At 43.0% G+C, this 25,271-nt stretch overlaps 1 protein-coding gene across 2 annotated transcripts in view; it reads left to right on the forward strand.

Annotated features, from left to right (window-relative positions):
• Positions 1-25,271, forward strand: part of LOC106566945 (phosphatidylinositol 3,4,5-trisphosphate-dependent Rac exchanger 1 protein) — a 160,302-nt gene that overhangs the window by 16,219 nt on the left and 118,812 nt on the right. Inside the window, exons 2-5 of one of the 2 annotated variants that reach the window (XM_014135621.3) lie at positions 16,325-16,390; positions 16,635-16,757; positions 22,555-22,659; positions 24,484-24,585. In XM_014135621.3, coding sequence (XP_013991096.3) covers positions 16,325-16,390; positions 16,635-16,757; positions 22,555-22,659; positions 24,484-24,585 — 396 coding nt within the window. Of the gene's footprint in view, positions 1-16,324; positions 16,391-16,634; positions 16,758-22,554; positions 22,660-22,767; positions 22,985-24,483; positions 24,586-25,271 lie in introns of those variants that run through there. The other variant, XM_014135623.3, reaches the window with a different exon arrangement.

The raw sequence follows: 25,271 nt of genomic DNA on the forward strand, positions 1-25,271 counted from the left end.
CACTCGTCAACACTGACTGTTAATTAAGAGGTGATTGCATATCAAACACTAGGCTAGAAGCTAGCTAAATAGTTTGTAGCTAGCAAACCTGCCAACCAAATTCAAAAATATTCAAAGACTGTCATGGACACTTACTGACAGTTGTGGCTGCTTTGTGTGATGTATTGTTGTCTCTACCTTCTTGCCGTCTCTGTGCAATAATGTTTGTACCCTGTGCTGCTGCCATGTTGTGTTGCTACCATGTTGTTGTCATGTGTTGCCGCCATGCTATGTAGTTGTCTTAGGTCTCTCTTTATGTAGTGTTGTCTCTCTTGTTGTGATATGTATTTTGTCCTATATTTTATAGAATTTATTTGTATTCCAGCCCCCGTCCCCGCAGGAGGCCTTTTGGTAGGCCGTCATTGTAAATAAGAATTTGTTCTTAACTGACTTGCCTAGTTAAATAAAATAAAAAAAACAGCTGGTCAAATTAGAAACATGTGGGAGGATTTGACAGCTTAAAGTCGGAAGGGACAGGAGAAATTCATGTTCATCACTCACCACGTTAAGTCATCAGATGCTCCCAAAAGAGATACCTGCAAAAACATTTACATTTAAGTCATTTAGCAGACACTCTTATCCAGAGCGACTTACAAATTGGTGCATTCACCTTATAATATCCAGTGGAACAACCACTTTACAATAGTGCATCTAAATCTTTTAAGGGGGGGGGTTAGAAGGATTACTTTATCCTATCCCAGGTATTCCTTGAAGAGGTGGGGTTTCAGGTGTCTCCGGAAGGTGGTGATTGACTCCGCTGTCCTGGCGTCGTGAGGGAGCTTGTTCCACCATTGGGGTGCCAGAGCAGCGAACAGTTTTGACTGGGCTGAGCGGGAACTGTTCTTCCTCAGAGGTAGGGAGGCGAGCAGGCCAGAGGTGGATGAACGGAGTGCCCTTGTTTGGGTGTAGGGCCTGATCAGAGCCTGAAGGTACGGAGGTGCCGTTCCCCTCACAGCTCCGTAGGCAAGCACCATGGTCTTGTAGCGGATGCGAGCTTCGACTGGAAGCCAGTGGAGAGAGCGGAGGAGCGGGGTGATGTGAGAGAACTTGGGAAGGTTGAACACCAGACGGGCTGCGGCGTTCTGGATGAGTTGTAGGGGTTTAATGGCACAGGCAGGGAGCCCAGCCAACAGCGAGTTGCAATAATCCAGACGGGAGATGACAAGTGCCTGGATTAGGACCTGCGCCGCTTCCTGTGTGAGGCAGGGTCGTACTCTGCGAATGTTGTAGAGCATGAACCTACAGGATCGGGTCACCGCCTTGATGTTGGTGGAGAACGACAGGGTGTTGTCCAGGGTCACGCCAAGGCTCTTAGCACTCTGGGAGGAGGACACAAGGGAGTTGTCAACCGTGATGGCGAGATCATGGAACGGGCAGTCCTTCCCCGGGAGGAAGAGCAGCTCCGTCTTGCCGAGGTTCAGCTTGAGGTGGTGATCCGTCATCCACACTGATATGTCTGCCAGACATGCAGAGATGCGATTCGCCACCTGGTTGTCAGAAGGGGGAAAGGAGAAGATTAATTGTGTGTCATCTGCATAGCAATGATATGAGAGACCATGTGAGGATATGACAGAGCCAAGTGACTTGGTGTATAGCGAGAATAGGAGTGGGCCAAGAACAGAGCCCTGGGGGACACCAGTGGTGAGAGCACGTGGTGCGGAGACAGATTCTCGCCACGCCACCTGGTAGGAGCGACCTGTCAGGTAGGACGCAATCCAAGCGTGGGCGGCGCCGGAGATGCCCAGCTCGGAGAGGGTGGAGAGGAGGATCTGATGGTTCACGGTATCAAAGGCAGCAGATAGGTCTAGAAGGATGAGAGCAGAGGAGAGAGAGTTAGCTTTAGCAGTGCGGAGAGCCTCCGTGACACAGAGAAGAGCAGTCTCAGTTGAATGCCCAGTCTTGAAACCTGACTGATTAGGATCAAGAAGGTCATTCTGAGAGAGATCGCAAGAGAGCTGGCCAAGGACGGCACGTTCAAGAGTTTTGGAGAGAAAGGAAAGAAGGGATACTGGTCTGTAGTTGTTGACATCGGAGGGATCGAGTGTAGGTTTTTTCAGAAGGGGTGCAACTCTCGCTCTCTTGAAGACGGAAGGGACGTAGCCAGTGGTCAAGGATGAGTTGATGAGCGAGGTGAGGTAGGGGAGAAGGTCTCCGGAAATGGTCTGGAGAAGAGAGGAGGGGATAGGGTCAAGTGGGCAGGTTGTTGGGCGGCCGGCCGTCACAAGACGCGAGATTTCATCTGGAGAGAGAGGGGAGAAAGAGGTCAAAGCACAGGGTAGGGCAGTGTGAGCAGGACCAGCAGTGTCGTTTGACTTAGCAAACGAGGATCGGATGTCGTGAACCTTCTTTTCAAAATGGTTGACGAAGTCATCCGCAGAGAGGGAGGAGGGGGGGGGAGGGGGAGGAGGATTCAGGAGGGAGGAGAAGGTAGCAAAGAGCTTCCTAGGGTTAGAGGCAGATGCTTGGAGTTTAGAGTGGTAGAAAGTGGCTTTAGCAGCAGAGACAGAAGAGGAAAATGTAGAGAGGAGGGAGTGAAAGGATGCCAGGTCCGCAGGGAGGCGAGTTTTCCTCCATTTCCGCTCGGCTGCCCGGAGCCCTGTTCTGTGAGCTCACAGTGAGTCGTCGAGCCACGGAGCAGGAGGGGAGGACCGAGCCGGCCTGGAGGATAGGGGACAGAGGAAATCAAAGGATGCAGAGAGGGAGGAGAGGAGGGTTGAGGAGGCAGAATCAGGAGATAGGTTGGAGAAGGTTTGAGCAGAGGGAAGAGATGATAGGATGGAAGAGGAGAGAGTAGCGGGAGAGAGAGAGCGAAGGTTGGGACGGCGCAATACCATCCGAGTAGGGGCAGAGTGAGAAGTGTTGGATGAGAGCGAGAGGGAAAAGGATACAAGGTAGTGGTCGGAGACTTGGAGGGGAGTTGCAATGAGATTAGTGGAAGAACAGCATCTAGTAAAGATGAGGTCAAGCGTATTGCCTGCCTTGTGAGTAGGGGGGGAAGGTGAGAGGGTGAGGTCGAAAGAGGAGAGGAGTGGAAAGAAGGAGGCAGAGAGGAATGAGTCGAAGGTAGACGTGGGGAGGTTAAAGTCACCCAGAACTGTGAGAGGTGAGCCATCCTCAGGAAAGGAACTTATCAAGGCGTCAAGCTCATTGATGAACTCTCCAAGGGAACCTGGAGGGCGATAAATGATAAGGATGTTAAGCTTGAAAGGGCTGGTAACTGTGACAGCATGGAATTCAAATGAGGAGATAGACAGATGGGTCAGGGGAGAAAGAGAGAATGTCCACTTGGGAGAGATGAGGATTCCAGTGCCACCACCCCGCTGGCTCGATGCTCTAGGGGTAAACCAATCAATTTATTTTCCTCATTGGACCTGCGTTTACAATGTATACAATTTCAGTTTGTGTGGTTGATGGTATAGCTTTCTGTAACTTTGTAGCAAGTACGGTCTGCATGTGTAGGTGCTTATTGCAAGTTGTCACGATAAAGAAAAAAAAAAAATATATATATATTTATTTAATTATTTATTTATTTTCCAACGGTCCAGTTATCTGGTTTTAATGTCTATTCTAGAATGCCCTTCTAGTCAATCAGAAACGAGTATTCAACAATGCTGTGGTATAAGAACTCTATTAATTTTTACTACAGCATAATACCGTACACTCTGCAGCTCTATCTTGGCTCCTTGCAGTGAGTTTGTGCAAAACCACAAATTCTGTTCATGTATGGCATGATTGGACTCGCACACTTCCTCTTCACAAAGCTTAGCTTCCTGTCACGGGACATCCTCCTCGCTACTTTTGTGTCGCAAGCCTGCGTATCTAACTTGAAAATAATAAACTTTTTTTCAAAGACTTATACAGAAACAAATATCTGTGGCTTTTCGTAAAATCTGACTGCTCTGTTTTCACTTCCTTTTTGCTCATCACAGAAGCACCAACAAAGAAAAGAAAAACCGCAGTAAATCCTTTGCAACTGGGCTTGTGCAAGCTATTCTGCAAAAAAAAACAAATACTCCGAACAGGTGGGTGCGTGCTGAGTGTGTTATAGACACAACAGTGACAGAGAGTGCAAGTCTCTTTGGCTCTCAAACAATCAATCAAGTATTGTCCTTGTCATTACTGCAACACCTTCCGCAATCTACTACCTAATATTTTTGATATTTCATTGAAACCTGACATAATTTTGAAAAATATGTGGCAAGCTTGCATTTAAAAGAACTACTATTTTTTTCCCTTTCATTAAATTAACATAAAATGAACCACTCTTGCCGTAATGATACATAGGTTTCGGAAATGATGTTGATTTCGATAATGATACATAGGTTTCGGAAATGATGTTGATTTCGATAATGATAATAAGTATACTAAGACATGTTTTTAACCATAACATTTAATGTAGAAAATAAATTAGATATTGGCACAATCATGGATTCAAGTTCAATCAATTTCATTTTGCAGTGCTTCAAAAGAACATAGGCTAAAAACAGAGAACACACAAAAACAACACTTACAAACACATTAGAACAGCACATGTCATCGTCACTACACACACTGGCCTGTACAGTGTCCCTTGGGGATGATGTTTCTGTGACCCCAAGCTGGTGCAGCTTCTTTATCTTCAAGCCAGTTTTCATGTGTTTTGCAAGCACATGTTTCTGTCTGTGACTCTTTGCTGGCCAATCCAAAATGGCTTAAATTTAAGGAAAGGTTGTGCCTTGGATTCTCAGACAGAAATCTTCTATGAAGATTTGCCATAGTGTCCGTTAAGCCTCTCTTACGGAATATCTAGCTATTTTTCAGAATTTCTCATTTATAACAGTGGACACTTCATCTTGTTGAAGGAAGCGGCTAACAAGTTTGCGCATTAGTTTTCTCTGGCTGTTATTGGGTAATGTTCTCTGACCACTTTGTAGTTTTCTTCTGGACCTCTGCCTTCCATGTTGACAATTACCTGCTTCCTCTTGGCCATCATCTCAAGTCTTTTCTTTAGGTTGACCATCTCTTTGGTCCTCTCCAGCAGCTTCTCTTCTGTGTAGCGCAACTTTGACCTCCATTTTGATAGTGTTTTCTTTCTTCTATTCCTCTTCTTGGGTGATTCCTTTAGGGTAGATGTCTTCATTGGTGCTGGTGTCTGTAGAGGTGTCTCTCTTCTTTTAGGAGTTGAGTTGATGGCAGGGACATTTACCTGCTGAGGTGAGAATGGCTGTTCTCTTGAAGGCTGTGTCTTCTTGAAGATTTTGAATAACTTCTTCATCTTGCTTCTTGAACATGTTGATGGTGTTATGTCCAATACAGCTTTTTCTTTTTTCTGTAATAACTGCATTTTCCCACACTTTTTTTTTTCTTCTTTTCATGTTGCTTCTTTGTCAGATCTTGAGTTTTCTTGATTTTACACTTTTGCTTTCATTTTTGATATCTGGAAATGGAAAGGAGGCATGACATGAAATGAGCATGTCTCAAAACATGGGAATAATCTTACTGTTATGGACACATCATCCTATAGCAGAGACTGAATGGCTTACTGACCGTGTGTGTGTGTATCCTATAGAAGGGACTGAATGGCTTACATACTGTGTGCATCCTTACTCTTTCCTCAGGTCTAAAAAAAAAAAATATCTCAATGCCCCACCTGCCCTGTGTAGGGTGCCGTCTTTCGGATGGGACGTTAAACGGGTGTCCTGACTCTCTGTGGTCACTAAAGATCCCATGGCACTTATTGTAAGAGTAGGGGTGTTAACCTCGGTGTCCTGGCTAAATTCCCAAGCTGTCCCTCATACCATCACGGTCACCTAATCATCCTTAGCTTATAATTTGCTCATTCACCCCCCAGGTCGTTGCTGTAAATGAGAATGTGTTCTCAGTCAACTTACCTGGTAAAATAATCATTAAAAAAAAAAAATCCTACAGTAAGGACTTGAATGGCTTACACTTAGACTGTGTGTGGACATCCTATAGTATAAACTAAATGGCTTACTGAGTGTGTGGATGTGTTAGCGTGCATGTGTAGACTTCATAACACTGTAGGGTATTGACTTCCTATAGACACTGTATGAGGGCATAGGCTTCCTATAGACGTGTGTGTGTGTGTATATATATATATATATATATATATATATATATATAATTAGCATATATAATTAGCATAATTAGTATATATATATATATATATATATGCTAATTACGCTTGCTGTAACCTCTCCAACCCCTAACCTCTCTCTGTCCTTCCTTCTGTACTCTTCCAGCAGTTCTGGGTTGGTGTAAACTTTTTCTCTGAATTTTGTCAGCCTTCGCTAAAGCTTTCTTTTTGTCACTTTGCAATTAAACAGGATATAAAGCAAAATATCAACAGTTAGTAAATAATATTTACCTTTTAATAGTTCATTATATTTAAAAATATAGTCAATGATTTAAATTCTCATTACCGAAACAGAAGTTCTCTCTACCGCAACTGGCCTTAAATTGCAGCGGTAGGTGAGAATGGTGTTGCGAAGGATGAGGAAACTTAGCATATTTTGCTAACAATAGAGAAGACATGATGACTAAGCACATTTTTACTCAATATAATTAGAAATTAGACATTAATGAAGTATTTTCTTTTTTTAAATGTGGAAAACTACCTGTATCGGTAATGATAATCAATACTGTCGTGTACGCAGTCTGACAAGAGAATGTTTAACTTTTAACTGGAGAAATATAAAGACATCTGCTTACCTGGTAGCCATCTTGAAGGTAGTGGCAGATGTGTTGCTTCATTCAAAATCAAACTTTATTTAAAATTCTCTGTGTGTGTAAACAGTCCTACAAAAATGTTGCGGAGGATGAGAACATCAGTCATGTACGCTTCATTTTTCCAGTATTTTTTTCCCTTATTATTATACATGAATATTCAGTTAATAATTCTTCTGTCATTTTGAAAACATCCAGTAGAAAATCCATTCATTTTTTTCAGAATATTTTCATTTTACTCTGTTTAAATTACAACATAACATACATTCAGACAGAGCTGGATGCGTTGCGGTAATGAGAATTTCTGCAGAAAATGCTATAAAATACCAAAATAATTATTTCCAATGTTACCTCAATCAGCCTGACTAACTGGTGTCTGTATGTAGCCTCGCTACTTTTATAGCCTTGCTATTGTATTTAGCCTGTCTTTTTTACTGTTGTTTTATTTCTTTACTTACCTATTGTTCACCTAATACCTTTTTTGCACTATTGGTTAGAGCCTGTAAGTAAGCATTTCACTGTATTGTATTCTGCGCACGTGACAAACTTAGATTTCATTTGAAATTACTCTTTGTGCAAGGTAGAGAACACTACCTTTATTATGTTATTTTGTTATTTTACTAAATGTTTTATTTAAAATCATTATTGCCATGGTATTTTAATGGTTTCATGAGAATGACCAAGATAGGACATTTGATCTGAGGTTGATCTTGTCAGGCATTCAGTGTTGTGGCAATGATTCATAGTATTTTATCTTACTGACACCAAGTTTGTACTTGATTGTCTGGCAGTCATTTGTTTGGCAAGCGAGGCTAGAGAATAAGCAGGTTGGAGCGGATCTCCTTTGGAAGTTCCACATGAGCAAATTCAACCTTACAACCCATAGCCCTTCTGGCTACAGACCCTGGTGTGCAATATTGCTGCTCTGCTCCATTCAACAGCTCTGCTTGTCCTTCCATCGTACAGTAGCAGACCATTAATCACCTGAATGAGGATTTCCAAAAGGAAATTTGTGGCCCTGTCAGAGTACTATTTGACGTGCTGTTATTAGCACATGATGTATTGATGACCAAACTAAATTTAGTCTGCATGCTATTTTGAGCAATCTATAAGAGCACAGTGGATGACATACTGTATGCAGTGGCAGGTCTCTTGCGATCATGGTTGGGGTCAGTTCAATTCAGGATGATGAAATTGTGGAAAATGAAGAAGAAATTGGAGACTTGTACAATTCATGAATTTTACACTCAATTTATTTCAATTCAGTTGACTGATTGAGGGGGAAAAATGTATTTGACACCAACCCCTTACTATTTGTAACTTTTAAGAAATGTGTCCAATGGAGCATTTCTGTCAGCATGAATCTGGGTTGCCTACTCTATCCACATTGTTTATTGTTTTGTCTGCTTTTTTCCCCCCTCCAAGCAAGTTTTTTTGTTGTTGTTGTGGACACTGACTCCTCAATACTCACATCTCTGTGTTCTACTGTCCCGTTTGCCCCCCACAGATTGTTTTCTTTTAATTCTGACCAGCCAGTGTGTTATCTGATCTGCCCTTTACCACCCCTGCTCAGTGATGCTGGTGGCAGCGCTTGGAGATTCGACAAACTTCCCCTCTTCTCTTCCAATAAACAAGTCTAGTCGTTTAGTAACGCAACACTGCCGATAGCCAATGCAGCCCGGGTGAGCATCGCTGGGGCATAATGCAGACACCTGAAAGGACCCCTTTGTGGCTTGTGGCCTCGCACATTTGTACCACCTCCCACTTTCTTCCACATCCGTGTGGCACATGTAGAAGTTTAGGAGCGAGACTATCCACAGTGCAGTTGTACGAACTATGAAGTCACAAATAAGGTGACACTCATGTTTTCACCTCCCCTGCTCTCCCATTCCATTGTATTTAAAAAAAATAATGCTGATGTGTGATAAGGAGTGTCGGTCATTCATTAAAGGAAGATGTGTGCGTGTTTGTGTGCGTGCATACATCTGCCTGCTGCGTCGTTCCATGTCATTCCAGCAAGCCGTGACACCCACCATCTCCGATTTGTTCTGAAATCGTTTCTGTAGTTAGAAACAGAAGTTAGCGTTCCTGCAAAATGATTTTGTTGAAATATATAATTTGACTTCTGAGAAATTAAGCTAATTGATTGCACCCAAATTGGCAATTTTTTTTATTTATAGGGTTCATATAATAATCAGTAAATATACACTATGTGCCCAAAAGTATGTGGACACCTCATCAAACATCTCATTCCAAAATCATGGGCATTAATATGGAGTTGGTCCCCCTTTGCTGCTATAACAGCCTCCACTCTCCTGGCAAGGCTTTCCACTAGATGTTGGAACATTGCTGCGGGGACTTGCTTCCATTCAGCCACGAGCATTAATGAGGTCGGGCACTGATGTTGGGTAATTAGGCCTGGCTCGCAGTCGGTGCTCCAATTCCTCCCAAACATGTTCAATGGAGTTGATGTCAGGGCTCTGTGCAGGCCAGTCAAGTTCTTCCACACAGATCTCGACAAATCATTTATGTATAGACCTCGCTTTGAGCAAGGAGGCATTGTCATGCTGAAACAGGAAAGGGCCTTCCCCAAACTGTTGCCACAAAGTTGGAAGCACAGAGTCAATTTGCGGGGCACCGGTTAGTTTAGGTAGTATGTACATGTAGGTCGAGTTATTAAAGTGACTATGCATGGATGACAACAGAGAGTGGCAGTGGTGTGGAGAGGGGGGCAATGCAAATAGTCTGGGTAGCCAGACTAGATGTTCAGGAGTCTTATGGCTTGGGGGTAGAAGCTGTTTAGAAGCCTCTTGGACCTAGACTTGGCGCTCCGGTACCGCTTGCCGTGTGGTAGCAGAGAGAACAGTCTATGACTAGGGTGGCTGGAGTCTTTGACAATTTTTAGGGCCTTCCTCTGACATCGCCTGGTATAGAGGTCCTGGATGGCAGGAAGCTTGACCCCAGTGATGTACTTGCGGTCGGAGGCCAAGCAGTTGCCATACCAGGCAGTGATGCAACCAGTCAGGATGCTCTCAATGGTACAGCTGTAGAACCTTTTGAGGATCTGAGGAACCATTCCAAATATTCTCCTGAGGGGTAATAGGTTTAGTTGTGCCCTCTTCGTGACTGTCTTGGTGTGCTTGGACCATGTTAGTTTGTTGGTGATGTGGACACCAAGGAACTTGAAGGTCTCAACATGCTCCACTGCAGCACCGTTGATGAGAATGGGGGCGTGCTCGGTCCTCTTTTTCCTGAAGTCCACGATCATCTCCTTTGTCTTGATTACGTTGAGAGAGAGGTTGTTGTCCTGGCACCACACGGCCAGTTCTCTGACCACCTCCCTATAGGCTGTCTCGTTGTCAGTGATCAGGCCTACCACTGTTGCGTCATCGGCAAATTTAATGATGGTGTTGGAGTCATGCCTGGCCGTGCAGTCATGAGTGAACAGGGAGTACAGGAGGGGGCTGAGCACACACCCCTGAGAGGCCCCTGTGATGAGGATCAGCGTGGGGGATGTGTTGTTACCTACCCTTACCACCTGGGGGCGGCCCGTCAGGAAGTCCAGGATCCAGTTGCAGAGGGAGTCCCAGGGTCCTTAGCTAATTGATGAGCTTTGAGGGCGCTATGGTGTTGAACGCTGAGCTGTAGTCAATGAATAGCATTCTTACAAAGGTGTTCCTTTTTTTCCAGGTGGGAAAGGACAGTGTGGAGTGCAATAGAGATTGCATCATCTGTGGATCTGTTGGGGCGGTATGCAAATTGGAGTGGGTCTAGTGTTTCTGGGATGATGGTGTTGATGTAAGCCATGATCTGAACCGTGACCAGCCTTTCAAAGCACTTCATGGCTACAGACGTGAGTGCTTCGGGTCGGTAGTCATTTAGGCAGGTTACTTTAGTATTCTTGGGCACAGGTAATCTGGTGGTCTGCTTAAAACTTGTAGGGATTACAGACTCGGACAGGGAGAGGTTGAAAACATCAGTGAAGACACTTCCCAGTTGTTCAGGGCATGCTCACAGTATACGTCCTGGTAATCCGTCTGGCCCTGCGGGAATGTTGACTTGTTTAAAGGTCTTACTCACGTCGGCTGCAGAGAGCGTGATCGCACAGTCTTCTGGTACAGCTGGTGCACTCATGTATGTGTCAGTTTTATTTGCCTCGGAGCGAGCATAAAGTAGTTTAGTTCGATGACGTCATCGATGCACTTATTGATGAAGCCAATGACAGATGTGGTGTACTCCTCAATGCCATTGTTGCAATGATGGAACACTTTCCAGTCTGTGCTACAAAATAGTCCTGTAGCTTAGCATCTGCTTAATCTCACCACATTTTCATTGATCTAGTCACGGGTGCTTCCTGCTTTAATTTTAGCTTGTAAGCAAGAATCATGAGGATTGAGGTATGGTCAGATTTGCCAAATTGAGGGAGAGGTTTGTATGCATCTCTGTATGTGGAGTATAGGTGGTCCAGAGTTCTTTTCTCTCTGATTGCACATTTAACATGCTGATAGAAATTTGGTAAAATGGATTTACGTTTCCCTGCATTAAAGTCCCTGGCAACTAGGAGCGCACCCTCTGGTTGAGCGTTTTCTTGTTTGCTTATGGTGGATACAGCTCATTCAATGCTATCTTAGTGCCAACCTTCTGACTGAGGTGGTATGTAAACAGCTATGAAGAATACAGATGAGAACTTTCTCAGTAGGTAGTGTGGTCTACAGCTTATCATGATATACTCAACCTCAGGCGAGCAATAGCTCGAGACTTCCTTAGATATCGTGCACTAGCTGTTATTTAGAAAAACAGCTGGTGAGCCGTTGCTGCTCCTAGATATTTCCACTTCACAGTGACAGCACTTACAGTTGACCGGGACAGCTCCAGCAGGGCAGAAACTTGATGAACTGGCATCCTGTGACAGTGCCACGTTGAAAGTCACTGATTTTGAAGGGGTGTTCACATACGTTAGACCAACCTTTTTTCTAACAATGAGGAATCCAAAGAAACGGTCAAAAGCCACCCACGGACTCCCCACACCAATCCCAACAACGAGTATACAGCATCAGTTCTCTATGTCTGACAAGTACTATGGAGCTGCGGCTCAGATTATTGTTTCTTCATCCTATGTCATGTATGGTGATATTTATTTTTCCGCTAATCAGAGCGATTTGTAATTGAAGTTGTTAGATTTATGGCCCATCTTCCATCCTGATATTACCAGGTTCTGACCACTAGATGGTGCTCTTTGTACAAAAGAGGTGATTTTTATCATGTTAACCTCTTGCATCTAGACGTTCCGCTAGCGGAACCCCTAGCCAACAGCCAATGGGATCGCATGGCGCGAAATACAAAACCAACTAAAATACTACAATTCAATTTTCTCAAACAATCAACTATTTTACAGCATTTTAAAGATAAGACTCTTGTTAATCTAACCACATTGTCCGATTTCAAAAAGGCTTTACAGCGAAAGCAAAACATTAGATTATGTTAGGATACAACCACAGCAAAAAACAACAACACAGCCATTTTCAAAGCAAGGTTAGCCATCCAAAAGCACAAAACCAGCAAAAATTATGCACTAACCTTTGACGATGTTAGACAATACATGCATTTTTTGTTCCATCAAGTTCATATTTATATAAAAAAAACATTTTACATTGGCGCGTGACGTTCAGAAAATGTATTCACCCCAAAATGCCCGGTGAATTTACAAAAATACTCATCATAAACGTTGACAAAATACACAACAATTATTTTAAGAATTATAGATACAGTACTCTTTTATGCACCCGCTGTGTCAGATTTCAAAATAACTTTACGTAGAAAGCACATTGTTCAATATTCTGAGTACTGAGCACCATGCTATTCAGTTGGCCGTCCAGCCACGGCATCCACAAAACGCTGAAATATGTTAAAAATATTATCTTACCTTTGCTGATCTTTGGCTGAATGCACTCGGAAAGTCTCCCACTTCCACAAGAAATGTTCATTTGTTCGATAAAGTCCATCATTTATGTCGAAATAAATCAGTTTTGATGGCGCGTCCAGATCCCCATTCCAAAATGCATCTATCCACCATCGACGAGAAGTTATAAAGTTCCCTCAGCGTTTGTAGAAACATGTCAAACCATGGTCACAATCAATCTTTAGGGTGTTATAATCGTAGAATTGCGATTATATTCCAACCGGACAATAGCAGATTCATTACAGAAGAAAAAGAAAAATGATTAATCCTTCGTGAGCGCGCGCGCAAGGTAAGGCAATGACCCCAGCCAGACCACTTACTGTTCCGGGTATTATTCAATCAAATTGCATTCTAGAAGCATCAAACGAGGTTCTAATGACTGTTGACATCTAGTGGAAGCCTTAGGAAGTGCAATATGACATCACAGACACTGTATTTTAGATAGAACGTCATTTGAAATGACTACAACCCTCTGAGGTACAACTTCCTGGTTGGATACCTCTCAGGTTTTTGCCTGCCATATGAGTTCTGTTATACTCACAGACATCATTCAAACAGTTTTAGAAACTTCAGAGTGTTTTCTATCAAAATCTACTAATAATATGCATATCCTACCTTCTGAGTCTGAATAGGAGGCAGTTTAATTTGGGTACGTTTTTCATCCGGCCGTGAAAATACTGCCCCCTATAGCGAAGAGGTAGGGATAGTTCACCCAGATTTCAAATTTACATTGGTTTCCTTAACCTCTTACATCTAGACGTTCCGCTAGCGGAACACCTGCTCCAATATCCAATGATGGGCGTGGCGCGAATTACAAATTCCTCTAAAATCCGAAAACTTCCATTTTTCAAACATATGACTATTTTACAGCATTTTAAAGACAAGACTCTCGTTAATCTAACCACACTGTCCGATTTCAAAAAGGCTTTACAGCGAAAGCAAAACATTAGATTATGTCAGCAGAGTACCCAGCCAGAAATAATCAGACACCCATTTTTCAAGCTAGCATATAATGTCACAAAAAACAAAACCACAGCTAAATGCAGCACTAACCTTTGATGATCTTCATCAGATGACAACCCTAGGACATTATGTTATACAATGCATGCATGTTTTGTTCAATCAAGTTCATATTTATATCAAAAACCAGCTTTTTACATTAGCATGTGACGTTCAGAACTAGCATACCCCCCGCAAACATCCGGTGAATTTACTAAATTACTCACGATAAACGTTCACAAAAAACATAACAATTATTTTAAGAATTATAGATACAGAACTCCTCTATGCACTCGATATGTCCGATTTTGCAATATTCTCAGTAGCTAGCCCAGCCATCACGGCTAGCCATTTAGACACCGACCAAGTTTAGCCCTGACCAAACTCCGATTTACTATTACAAAAGTTTGATTACCTTTGGTGTTCTTCGTCAGAATGCACTCCCAGGACTGCTACTTCAATAACAAATGTTGGTTTGGTTCAAAATAATCCATCGTTATATCCAAATAGCGGCATTTTGTTTGTGCGTTCAAGACACTATCCGAAGTGTAAATAAGGGTCACGAGCATGGCGCAATTCGTGACAAAAGATTTCTAAATATTCCATTACCGTACTTCGAAGCATGTCAACCGCTGTTTAAAATAAATTTTTATGCCATTTTTCTCGTAAAAAAGCGATAATATTCCGACCGGGAATCTGCGTTTAGCTAAACAGACGAAAGAAAACAAAGCATGGGGTCGACGCGGGCACGAGCCTGAGTCTCACAGTACTGTGACCAGCCACTATCCAAACGCGCTACTTTTTTTTCAACCAGAGCCTGCAAAGCCACGATTCAGCTTTTTGCCGCCTTCTGAGAGCCCATGGGAGCCGTAGGAAGTGTCACGTAACAGCAGAGATCCTCTGTAATGGATAGAGATAATCAAGAAGGGCAAGAAATTGTCAGACAGGGCACTTCCTTTATGGAATCTTCTCAGGTTTTGGCCTGCCAAATGAGTTCTGTTATACTCACAGACACCATTCAAACAGTTTTAGAAACTTTGGAGTGTTTTCTATCCAAAGCTAATAATTATATGCATATTCTAGTTTCTGGGAAGGAGTAATAATCAGATTAAATCGGGTACGTTTTTTTATCCGGCTGTGAAAATACTGCCCCCTAGTCATAACAGGTTAAGCTGTAAGCAAGTTATGACAGCAACCCATGCGTTGGTTTTGTTTACCTGGCCACTGTTTCAAATGCTAATCTTTTAGCATTTGTGGCACAAATCCAATGTCAATTTGTGCCACAAATCCAAAGTCAATGGTACCCATCTTAGCATTTTCACGCTTCATAGCCAGATTATCTATAAGTAACACCATTGAGTTACACAATACATGTTTTAAATACTTAAGGATGATTTTTAAATGAAGTGTGAAAATGCTAATATAGGTACTATTAACTTGCATTGGATTTGTGCCACAAATGTTAAAGTTAGCATTTGAAACAGTGACTGCTGTCGAACCTAGTCAATAGACTGCTTACAGGGTAATAAAACCAATATATCATTTTGTAATTTGAGTGAACTCTCCCTTTTAACATTGAGCTGTTGGGGTATCTTTAAAAAAATATAATCACCTAATATCAGAAACGGCACCATCTAGTGGTCAGAATCTGGTATTATCAGGATGTAGGATAGAACATAAACCTCAATGACTAATTCCTCTGAACAGGGGAAAAAAACGTTCACTGGGAATAGGTGACGTAGGATGAAGAAACAATACGCCGAGCAGCAGCTCCATACTACTTGTCAGACACTGAGAACTGATACTATATACTCGTTGTCAGGAACGCTAATATCTGTTTCTAACATACACGATTTCAGAAAAATCTTAGCTGGTGGGTGTCAAGCCTCTTTCTTGTTCTGTTTGAGGTGGAACGACCCTGCTCTGTCACTGTGGCTAGGAATGGGAAGGTGTAAAACAGTGCCACCAAACCCCACAAGAAGTTTGGGTCAATATAGCAAAAAGCAGTTGAGAAATCTGTTTCCACGTTGGTGTTATTTCCCGTCTTCAGACTTTCTCTTTAGGTTTCATTAGTTGTCATTAACATCTCTCAATTATTGTAAGTGCCGCTTAAAAAAAGATATCAAGCTATGCGTAGAAGTTTAGAGACATTTAGAGTCAGACAGACAAACCGAGAGGAGATGGGGAAAGAGCGAGAGACTGAGGAGGCACCCTTTCCCACATCCCTTTTTCTTTTCTCTTGTCAGGATTTGAGTGATAGGTCAACATTTCTCCAGGGAGACGGTTTCCCACATACATGGGTTTGAATGGCTTCTGTAGCAAGGACCTACAGTATACAGTAGTTACATTCATACAGAATCCCCGATACCTGTAAGGTACTGAGGCAAAGTTAAAGGTAACTTTTTGTAGCATATTTGGGTCTTCATTCATTCATTCATTCTGGCACTGTGTGTGCGTCTGCGTGAGACCAGGATATTCACCCCTAACCTTAACCTTAAAACTAAAGTAAACTTACAGCATATTGCTGTACACAAACCTATGATACTTCAGTAAGACCGGACTTGAACCAGCATCTTTGTATTTCCTCTACTACCCATGCAGGCCTTTTTGCACAGAATCCGACAAACTGCAGAGGAGCAACAGTGTCTGTCACCTGAGCATGTCAAGGTAAATATGACCTTTGTCTTTTTAAACCGTTAGGATTATCCTAAGGATGTTTGGGCCATAATAGCCTTGTAATCTCTTCTGCAGAGAGAAAAGTGTATTGTGGCACTGTAACGCTTTGATAATAGTAAACATCGACATGTTTTATAAGATACTGACCTTGGGTGAGTGTGTGTCACAATTTTGAATACAAAGTGAAACGTTGAAATGACTGAAGTACTGGGTGTGTATGTCTCTGCTACCACAGACCCTGTTTTCCAACATCGAGTCCATCCTGGACGTTCACAAAGAGGTTCTGTCTGCAGTGGAGGCCAGCCTGCAGCCAGAGCCGCAGCCTGGGCATGCCCTTGGACACGTCTTCCTCCAGTTTGTGAGTGACACACACTTCCATTCACACACACACGTGTGTATACACACACAGAGACCGGCATGATCATAAACACAGTCTCTCTCTCTCTCTCTCTCACTCACACACACACACACACACACACACACACACACACACACACACACACACACACACACACACACACACACACAGTCAGCCAGCTCTACTTGTATCACCCTTTTCACTGTTCCCATGAACCACAGTTGAGGATTAACCTTCAAAACGGCTGAGAATGTAAAAGCCCTCCACAACTCTCTCTTTCACATAATAATATACACAATCCTCTCCCCCTCACCAATTTGCCCCCCCCCCCACTTCACTCCCCCCAGCCCCTCAAACAGCCTGTATCCTGTTAGCCAGAAAGACCACTCTATCTGGGGCGGCAGGTAGCCTAGTGGTTAGAGTGTTGGTCTAGTAACTGGAAGGTTGCAAGATCGAATCCCTGAGCTGACAAGGTAAAAAAATCTTTCATTCTGCCCTTGAACAAGGCAGTTAACCCACTGTTCCTAGGCCATCATTGGAAATTAGAATTTGTTCTTATCTGACTTGCCTAGTTAAATAAGGTAAAATAAAATATCTGTTGCCTGCCAGCCCCATGCAAGGCCCCTGTCATTGAAATCAAATCAAATGTTATTTGTCACATGCGCCGAATACAACAGGTATTACAGTGAAATGCTTACTTACATCCCCTTCAGCAGATTGATTTCCTCCTCCTGCCATCTCTTCCTCCCTCCTCCTCATCCCACCCTTTTTTAACTAATTTGGCCCTTGGGGACAACCAATAACTGCCTTTGTCGGGGGAAGAGAGAGTGTCAGTCATCAATGGGACAAGTCACGGGCCCCCCCACACAGACACGGACACACACACACTGAGGGGACTTTGTAGAATAAGAGACATTGAAAGGAACATTCATTCAGTTGATAGGAAAGTATGCTGTAAATGGTGTTTGTTTAAAGGGAAAGCTCCTGTAGTCAAAACAGTAAAACAGTATTATCATCGTTCGTTGTATCAATTGAACGGATTTCAAAATGCCTTAAACTTCTCAATTAACATCTTTCAACTTCAGAATTTCAATGAATGAGAGACTCACCTGTCATTTCTTTTTACCCAACTAAAATCTTCTATAATAAGGTTTTTCAATAAGTTATAGTAAATTGGGCTGTGTAGTAGTACCTGAGAAAGTGAATGGCCTCCCAAGTATTCCACACACAGCAGTGTCTTGTCCGGCCAAGGTGGAGCACAAACCCAGTTTAGGGTGGCCTTACATTTTGAACCTTAATCGATGCAAGGTGGATTTTTCAATAGGATGGTTCAACGCATTAAATGCTTCAGGTTTGTTACAGTACATTTCCCTGTTCAAAAAGTATTGTTAGTGTTTGCATTCAAGGTGAGGCTTTTCTATAAGGGTATTTGCATGTAGGGAATAAAAATAAATAAATGCTTATGGGCTTTTTAGTAAAGATGTAACTGTAAAAATGTATTACCTTTTTAATGTGTCCTGATACCATTTCATTAGTCACATGCTTTGTAAAAAACAGGTGTAGACTAACAGTAAATGCTTACTTACAATCCTTCCCAACAATGAGTAATGATAACTTGGCTATATACACAGCGTACCAGTACCGAGTCGATGTGCAAGGGTACAAGGTAATTGAGGTATTTTTTATTTTATTTAACCTTTATTTAACTAGGCAAGTCAGTTAAGAACAAATTCTTATTTACAATGATGGCCTGGCAAAAGGCTGGGATTTAAAAAAAAAAAATAGACAAAACACACATCACGACAAGAGAGACAACAACACTACATAAAGGGAGACCTAAGACAACAACATAGCAAGGCAGAAACACATGACAACACAGCATGGTTGCAACACATGACAACAACACAACATTGTAGCAACACAAAACATGGTACAAACATTATTGGCTACAGACAACAGCACAAAGGTCAAGAAGGTAGAGACAACAATACATCATACAAAGCAGCCACAACTGTCAGTAAGAGTGTCCGTGATTGAGTCTTTGAATGAAGAGATTGAGATAAAACTATCCAGTTTGAGTGTTTGTTGCAGCTCGTTCCAGTCGCTAGCTGCAGCGAACTGAAAAGACGAGCGACCCAGGGATGTGTGTGCTTTGGGGACCTTTAACAGAATGTGACTGGTAGAATGGGTGTTGTATGTGGAGGATGAGGGCTGAAGTAGATATCTCAGATAGGGGGGAAGTCAGGCCTAAGAGGGTTTTATAAATAAGCATCAACCAGTGGGTCTTGCGACGGATACATAGAGATTACCAGTTTACAGAAGAGTATAGAGTGCAGTGATGTGTCCTATAAGGAGCATTGGTGGCGAATCTGATGGCCGAATGGTAAGGAACATCTAGCCACTCACCTTTACCTGCCGATCTATAAATTATGTCTCCGTAATCTAGCATGGGTAGGATGGTCCACTGAATCAGGGTTAGTTTGGCAGCTGGGGTGAAAGAGGAGTGATTACGATAGAGGAAACCAAGTATAGATTTAACTTTAGCCTGCAGCTTTGACATGTGCTGAGAGAAGGACAGTGTACCGCCTTGCCATACTTGTTTGAGGTGACTACCTCAAGCTCTAAACCCTCTGCGGTAGTAATCACACATGTGGGGAGAGCGGCATTCTTCTGACCAAACCACATGACTTTTTGTTTTGGAGGTGTTCAGAACAAGGTTAAGGGTAGAGAAAGCTTGGACACTAAGGAAGCTTTGTTGTAGAGCATTTAACACAAAATCCGGGGAGGGGCCAGCTGAGTATAAGACTGTATCATCTGCATATAAATGGATGAGAGAGCTTCCTACTGCCTGAGCTATGTTGTTGATGTAAATTGAGAAGAGCGTGGGTCCTAGGATTGAGCCTTGTGGTACTCCCTTGGTGACAGGCAATGGCTGAGACATTTTTACTTCATACATTGCACTCTTTGAGAGAGGTAGTTCACAAACCAGGCCATAGGCCCCTCACAGACACCAATACTCCTTAGCCGGCCCACAAGAATGGAATGGTCTACCGTATCAAAAGCTTTGGCCAAGTCAATAGAAATAGCAGCACAACATTGCTTAGAATCAAGGGCAATGGTGACATCATTGAGGACCTTTTTAACGTTGCAGTGACACATCCATAACCTGAGTAGAAACCAGATTGCATACCAGAGAGAATACTATAGACATCAAGAAAGCCTGTCAGTTGATTATTGACACGTTTTTCCAACACTTTTAATAAACAGAGCAAAATAGAAATTGCCCTAAAGCAGTTAGGATCAGCTTGATCTCTCCTTTAAATAAAGGACGAACCTCACCGACTGCCTTGCAAGCAATGGGAACCTCCCCAGAAAGGAGAGACAGGTTAAATCAAAATGTATTTGTCACATACACATGGTTAGCAGATGTTAATGCGAGTGTAGCGAAATGCTTGTGCTTCTTGTTCCGACCATGCAGTAATATCTAACAAGTAATCTAACCTAACAATTATACAACAACTACCTTATACACACAAGTGTAAAGGAATGAATAAGAATATGCACATAAAAATATATGAATGAGCAATGGCCGAACGGCATTGGCAAGATGCAGTAGATGGTATAGAGTACACTATATACATATGAGATGAGTAACGTAGGGTATGTAAACATTATATAAAGTGGCATTGTTTAAAGTGGCTAGTGATACATTTATTACATAAATTCTTCCATTATTAAAGTGGCTAGAGAGGAGTCAGTATGTTGGCAGCAGTCACTCAATGTTAGTGATGGCTGTTTAACAGTCTCATGGCCTTGAGATAGAAGCTGTTTTTCAGTCTCTCGGTCCCCGCTTTGATGCACCTGTACTGACCTCACCTTCTGGATGATAGTGGGGGGAACAGGCAGTGGCTCGGGTGGTTGTTGTCCTTGATGATCATTTTGGCCTTCCTGTGACATCGGGTGGTGTAGGTGTCCTGGAGGGCAGGTAGTTTGCCCCCGGTGATGCGTTGTGCAGACCTTACTACCCTCTGGTAGTGAATTCTCTTGGTAGATAACGCGGTCGGCATTTGATTGTAAGGAATTCTAGGTCAGGTGAACAAAAGGACTTGAGTTCCTGTATGTTGTTATGATCACACCACGTCTCATTAATCATTAGGCATACACCCCCGCCCATCTTCTTACCAGAGAGATGTTTGTTTCTGTCGGCGCGATGCGTGACAAAGCCAGGTGGCTGTACCGACTCTGACGTATCCCGAGTGAGCCATGTTTCCGTGAAACAAAGAACGTTACAATCTCTGATGTCTTTCTGGAAGGCAACCCTTGCTCGGATTTCGTCTACCTTGTTGTCAAGAGACTGGACATTGGCGAGTATTATGCTCAGGAGCGGTGCGCGATGTGCCCGTCTACGGAGCCTGACCAGAAGACCGCTCCGTCTGCCCCTTCTGCGGCGCCGTTGTTTTAGGTCACCGGCTTTATCCGATCCATTGTCCTGGGTGGTGGACTAAACAGAGGATCCGCTTCGTGAAAGTCGTATTCCTGGTCGTAATGTTGGTGAGTTGACGTTGCTCTTATCCAATAGTTCCTCCCGACTGTATGTAATAAAACCTAAGATTTCCTGGGGTAACAATGTAAGAAATAACACATAAAAAACGAAATACTGCATAGTTTCCTAGGAACGCGAAGCGAGGCGGCCATCTCTGTCGGCGCCGGAAGTGCATGTCGTGCACAAAGTAGATGTCCTAACCGACTTGCCGAAGTGTATAGTGTGTTAACAAGACATTTTTGCAGTGGTTGAAAAGCGAGTTTTAATGACCAACCTAAGTGTATGTAAACTTCCGACTTCAACTGTATGTGGGAACTCCTTCAAGACTCTTGGTATGGTTGAGAGAATGCCTCAGACTTTGTTGCCCTGCCAGCCACTGTCTTAGCCGCTCTGTGTGTGTTTGTGTGTGTGTGTTGGGCAGCAGAGCCCCGGGCAATTTTTTCCCCCCCCGCTGCATTGCCGTGTGGACCTGACACAGTCATGAGATTTGGAGGATGGAAGGCTAGATTAGACTATAGCAGCCTAGCTTCTTGAGTTAGTATATCAAGTCAATGTATCCAAAAAGCTGTGAGAGTTGGAATTTAGAAAAGAGAGCGGGGTTGAGAGAGAGAGAGAGAGAGAGAGTGACAGGGAAACAGAAGGTGATGCTGAGACCAATGGAGCACCTCGTCATTATTGTTACCTTTTCCAATACTTTGTCCCATCAGAATTTTCACAATTACATCGTTTTTAACATTGGATGCCTGATGTGCAGCATTCTTACCTCATGCTCAATATTCTAATGGCGAACAAAAACAAATGTTTTTAAATGCACACATCCAGCTTTTGAGATGGAGAGCGTAATTTCTCTGAAGGCTGTGAAGTTATGCTAACCTTGCATGCTTGGGCTAGGATTTAATTTCCTGCGCTGTTTCAGGTGACAGCAGCAGCGTTTCAGGAACCAACCGTAGAGTGCAGCGGCCCATCACTGAATCTGGTTTCACTTCCTAAATGCTAGTGTACAGCACTAGGGTCTATCTGGAGTTTTGGGCTGTAGCCTAAATTGAATTCTGAGAGAGTGATTGCCTAAGCCTCTACATTGTTTCTAATGGTAGATGAATAATGCATCTATCCTATGTTTATCACAGCTATCATATTACTAAGTGTTCACGAGGAAAGCCTTCAGTGGCCAAACCTTTTTGACCGTACAGTATATCCACTAGCTAGATCAGATCGGGCACGGAATGACTTGTTGTTTCTTTCTCCAACTTTCAGAAGGGGCGGTTCTCTGTGTATGGGGAGTACTGCAGTAACCACGAGAAGGCCCTGCGGCTGCTGATGGAGCTCAACAAGATCCCCGAAATCAGGACCTTCCTCCTGGTGAGGATCCCACCGCTCACGCAAGTTGTCTCCTTTTCACGCATCTCCTTTTGTCTCTTTCTCTGTCTATTACCACTATCTCTCTCTCATCATGTCAACTCTTCTTCCGTTTATGAACACAGGAACTGCCTTTGACTGTGCTTCCAATGGTGATGTCATGCTCAGTGCAAGCTGGCCAGCTGCAGTGCATTGGCACAGCTGGATGGAAGATCTGAGCCTTGTTGACCCCGATGTGCTTCCTCCGTCTGGTTATTGACTGACCTGAACTTGCTCTAGTTGTGTTCTGTACATTTTCTCCCAGGCTGCTAGTGGAAAATTACATGGGGTACTTATACTTAAGTCACATTTTTGTTTGACTAGCTAATGTTAGCTAGCTAACACTAGACTATCTTACCTGTATACATCATCATGAATGATGGACGCGTCTCCCTGTCAGGAATGCCATACCACGGTTGAACTTAGTTTGAAGATGTAATCTGGAGACAGGTGTTTTCCCCGTCTCTTTAGCTATCATACTCTAATTCCACTGATTTCAAAACTTGATCCTTCAGAAAGTGGAGAGCAACACTTACGCAGCTCCACTACACAATACATTTTTTTTAAAGTCGCGTTCGACAGCATTACCAAAACAGACTGACGAGTTCAAATAGACCAAAGCCTTCTATATGGCAGACTCATTATCTCAGCCAATCATGGCTAGTGGGAAGGTTGCATACTTTTTCTGTAGCTTTACCAACAAGGCTTGTAATTTAACAATTTTATTCGTATTTACAGATGGCATACAAGTTTGATATTAAGGCACATGAAAGTTCACATGTTCAAGAAGGCATTTCCACCCAAAAACGCATTTTGCTAGAATTTTTTTTTAACATTCAAACAGGCTCTCCTGTGAAGTCGTGACTTACGACATACGCCTAGTTTCCAGAATCGGGTCACGACCCATTCCTTTCTTCAACTGGTACCGGGGTTTCTTCAGACGCGTCTTGTGAGGCCTGTTGGCATCCTAGAGTCTCACCTTTGCACAGATGGGTCATATTAGTGTGTATCCCAGACAGAAGTTGGCAGATCGGCTATACTGACTTCAGACGAGTCCCCTGACACTTGTGGAGGTTGTTGAGCAAAATGGAGAACACCATCGTGTTTGCGAGTCTCATAGACGGGTCATAATAGTTTGTAGGCCAAACTGTTCGGATGCTACAGATGATTTTGTGAGAAGACCAAGATGTCTCATGGTCTGACAAACATCGCTCTAGCGCTGTCACCTTTCACCGCAGATGCAGAAGTGTGACATAGGCGGATGCAGTGGATTGTGATTAAAAGGAAATGCGTGCCCTATACCGACCAATGATGTGCTTTCTGTTTTCTCCACTGTAGTATTATGGTGTGGCATATCTACTTTGATCTGGTGATCGCTGCCCTTGCTTACCCTTGGACTTAGCTTTTGAAATGCATGATTGCTAGAACATAGAGCACAGAGAAGAGTAAACCCACCAGCTTTATCGCCTTCTCTCTCTCTCATACATCTGAATAATTCTCCTCAGAAGGGTTTCACCACCACAACTGATTTCTTTTTCAAGCATGACTTTAGTTCCAGTATGCCACCTGACCCCCATGGAGGTCATGAATGTGGCTGAGAAGACTTTCTATGGTGTTTTGGATTTTGCTTCTTGCCCTTAACCATTTTACATAATCATTTTAGTGGAGTAACCAAGTTTGTTTGAGAAGAATAGTAAAGAATCACACAAAGGAAATGTGTAATTTTACAGGACCATAGATGTCCCACATTAATACATTTGTTTTTGTTCAAATCTTTCTGTGTTCCAGCACTGTATGCTGTTGGGAGGGAAGAAGAGCACAGACTTTCCCCTGGAGGGGCACCTGCTATCACCCATTCAGAGAATCTGCAAGTACCCCCTCTTACTGAAGGTAAGGTCCTGCTGACCCCAAGGAGAATGCAACTCAGTCCTGCCTCCAAGTCAGAGGGGCAGTGTACTTTATGGCCAACTAATATTTCCTATTAGATGTCAAGATATAAAAAAATGGGTCATTCTTTGATTACTTGATTTGAATCTGAAATCAAACAACCCAAACGGTTTGCGCATCCTCAGTCCGGTTTATTTTTGTAGTTTTTACTGTCTAAAGTAAATATTAAATTACGAGAAAGCCAGTTCCACTGCAGTTTTTACATTTGTCCTGGTTAATCAGGGACTGATTTAGACCTGGGACACCAGGTGAGTGCAATTAATTATCAGGTAAAACAGAAAACCAGCAGGCTCTGGACCTCCTAGGGTAAGAGTTCAATACCCCTGCTCTATAACATGCCACCAATCACCACAAGCTTCAGTGCCTACGAGCTTAGACAACATGACCACATGGGCAATTAGCCGCGGTCCTGTGAAATTTGCACATCATGACCAATGATCTATACAGTGGTCATGACCAATCGAGAACAGTTTTTAGTTTTGTCTATGTCACGATCTGGCCATTTGTGATTAAGCCTATAAGCTACATCAATAATAAGGTATTATTTTAACCTCTCTGGGCCAGTGTTACGCTTGCGTCCCACCTACTCAACAGCCAGTGTAATCCCGTGGCGCGATATTCAAATACCT

Source organism: Salmo salar, chromosome 13, assembly GCF_965601325.2.
Source record: "Salmo salar chromosome 13, fSalSal1, whole genome shotgun sequence".
Taxonomy (NCBI): Eukaryota; Metazoa; Chordata; class Actinopteri; order Salmoniformes; family Salmonidae; genus Salmo; species Salmo salar.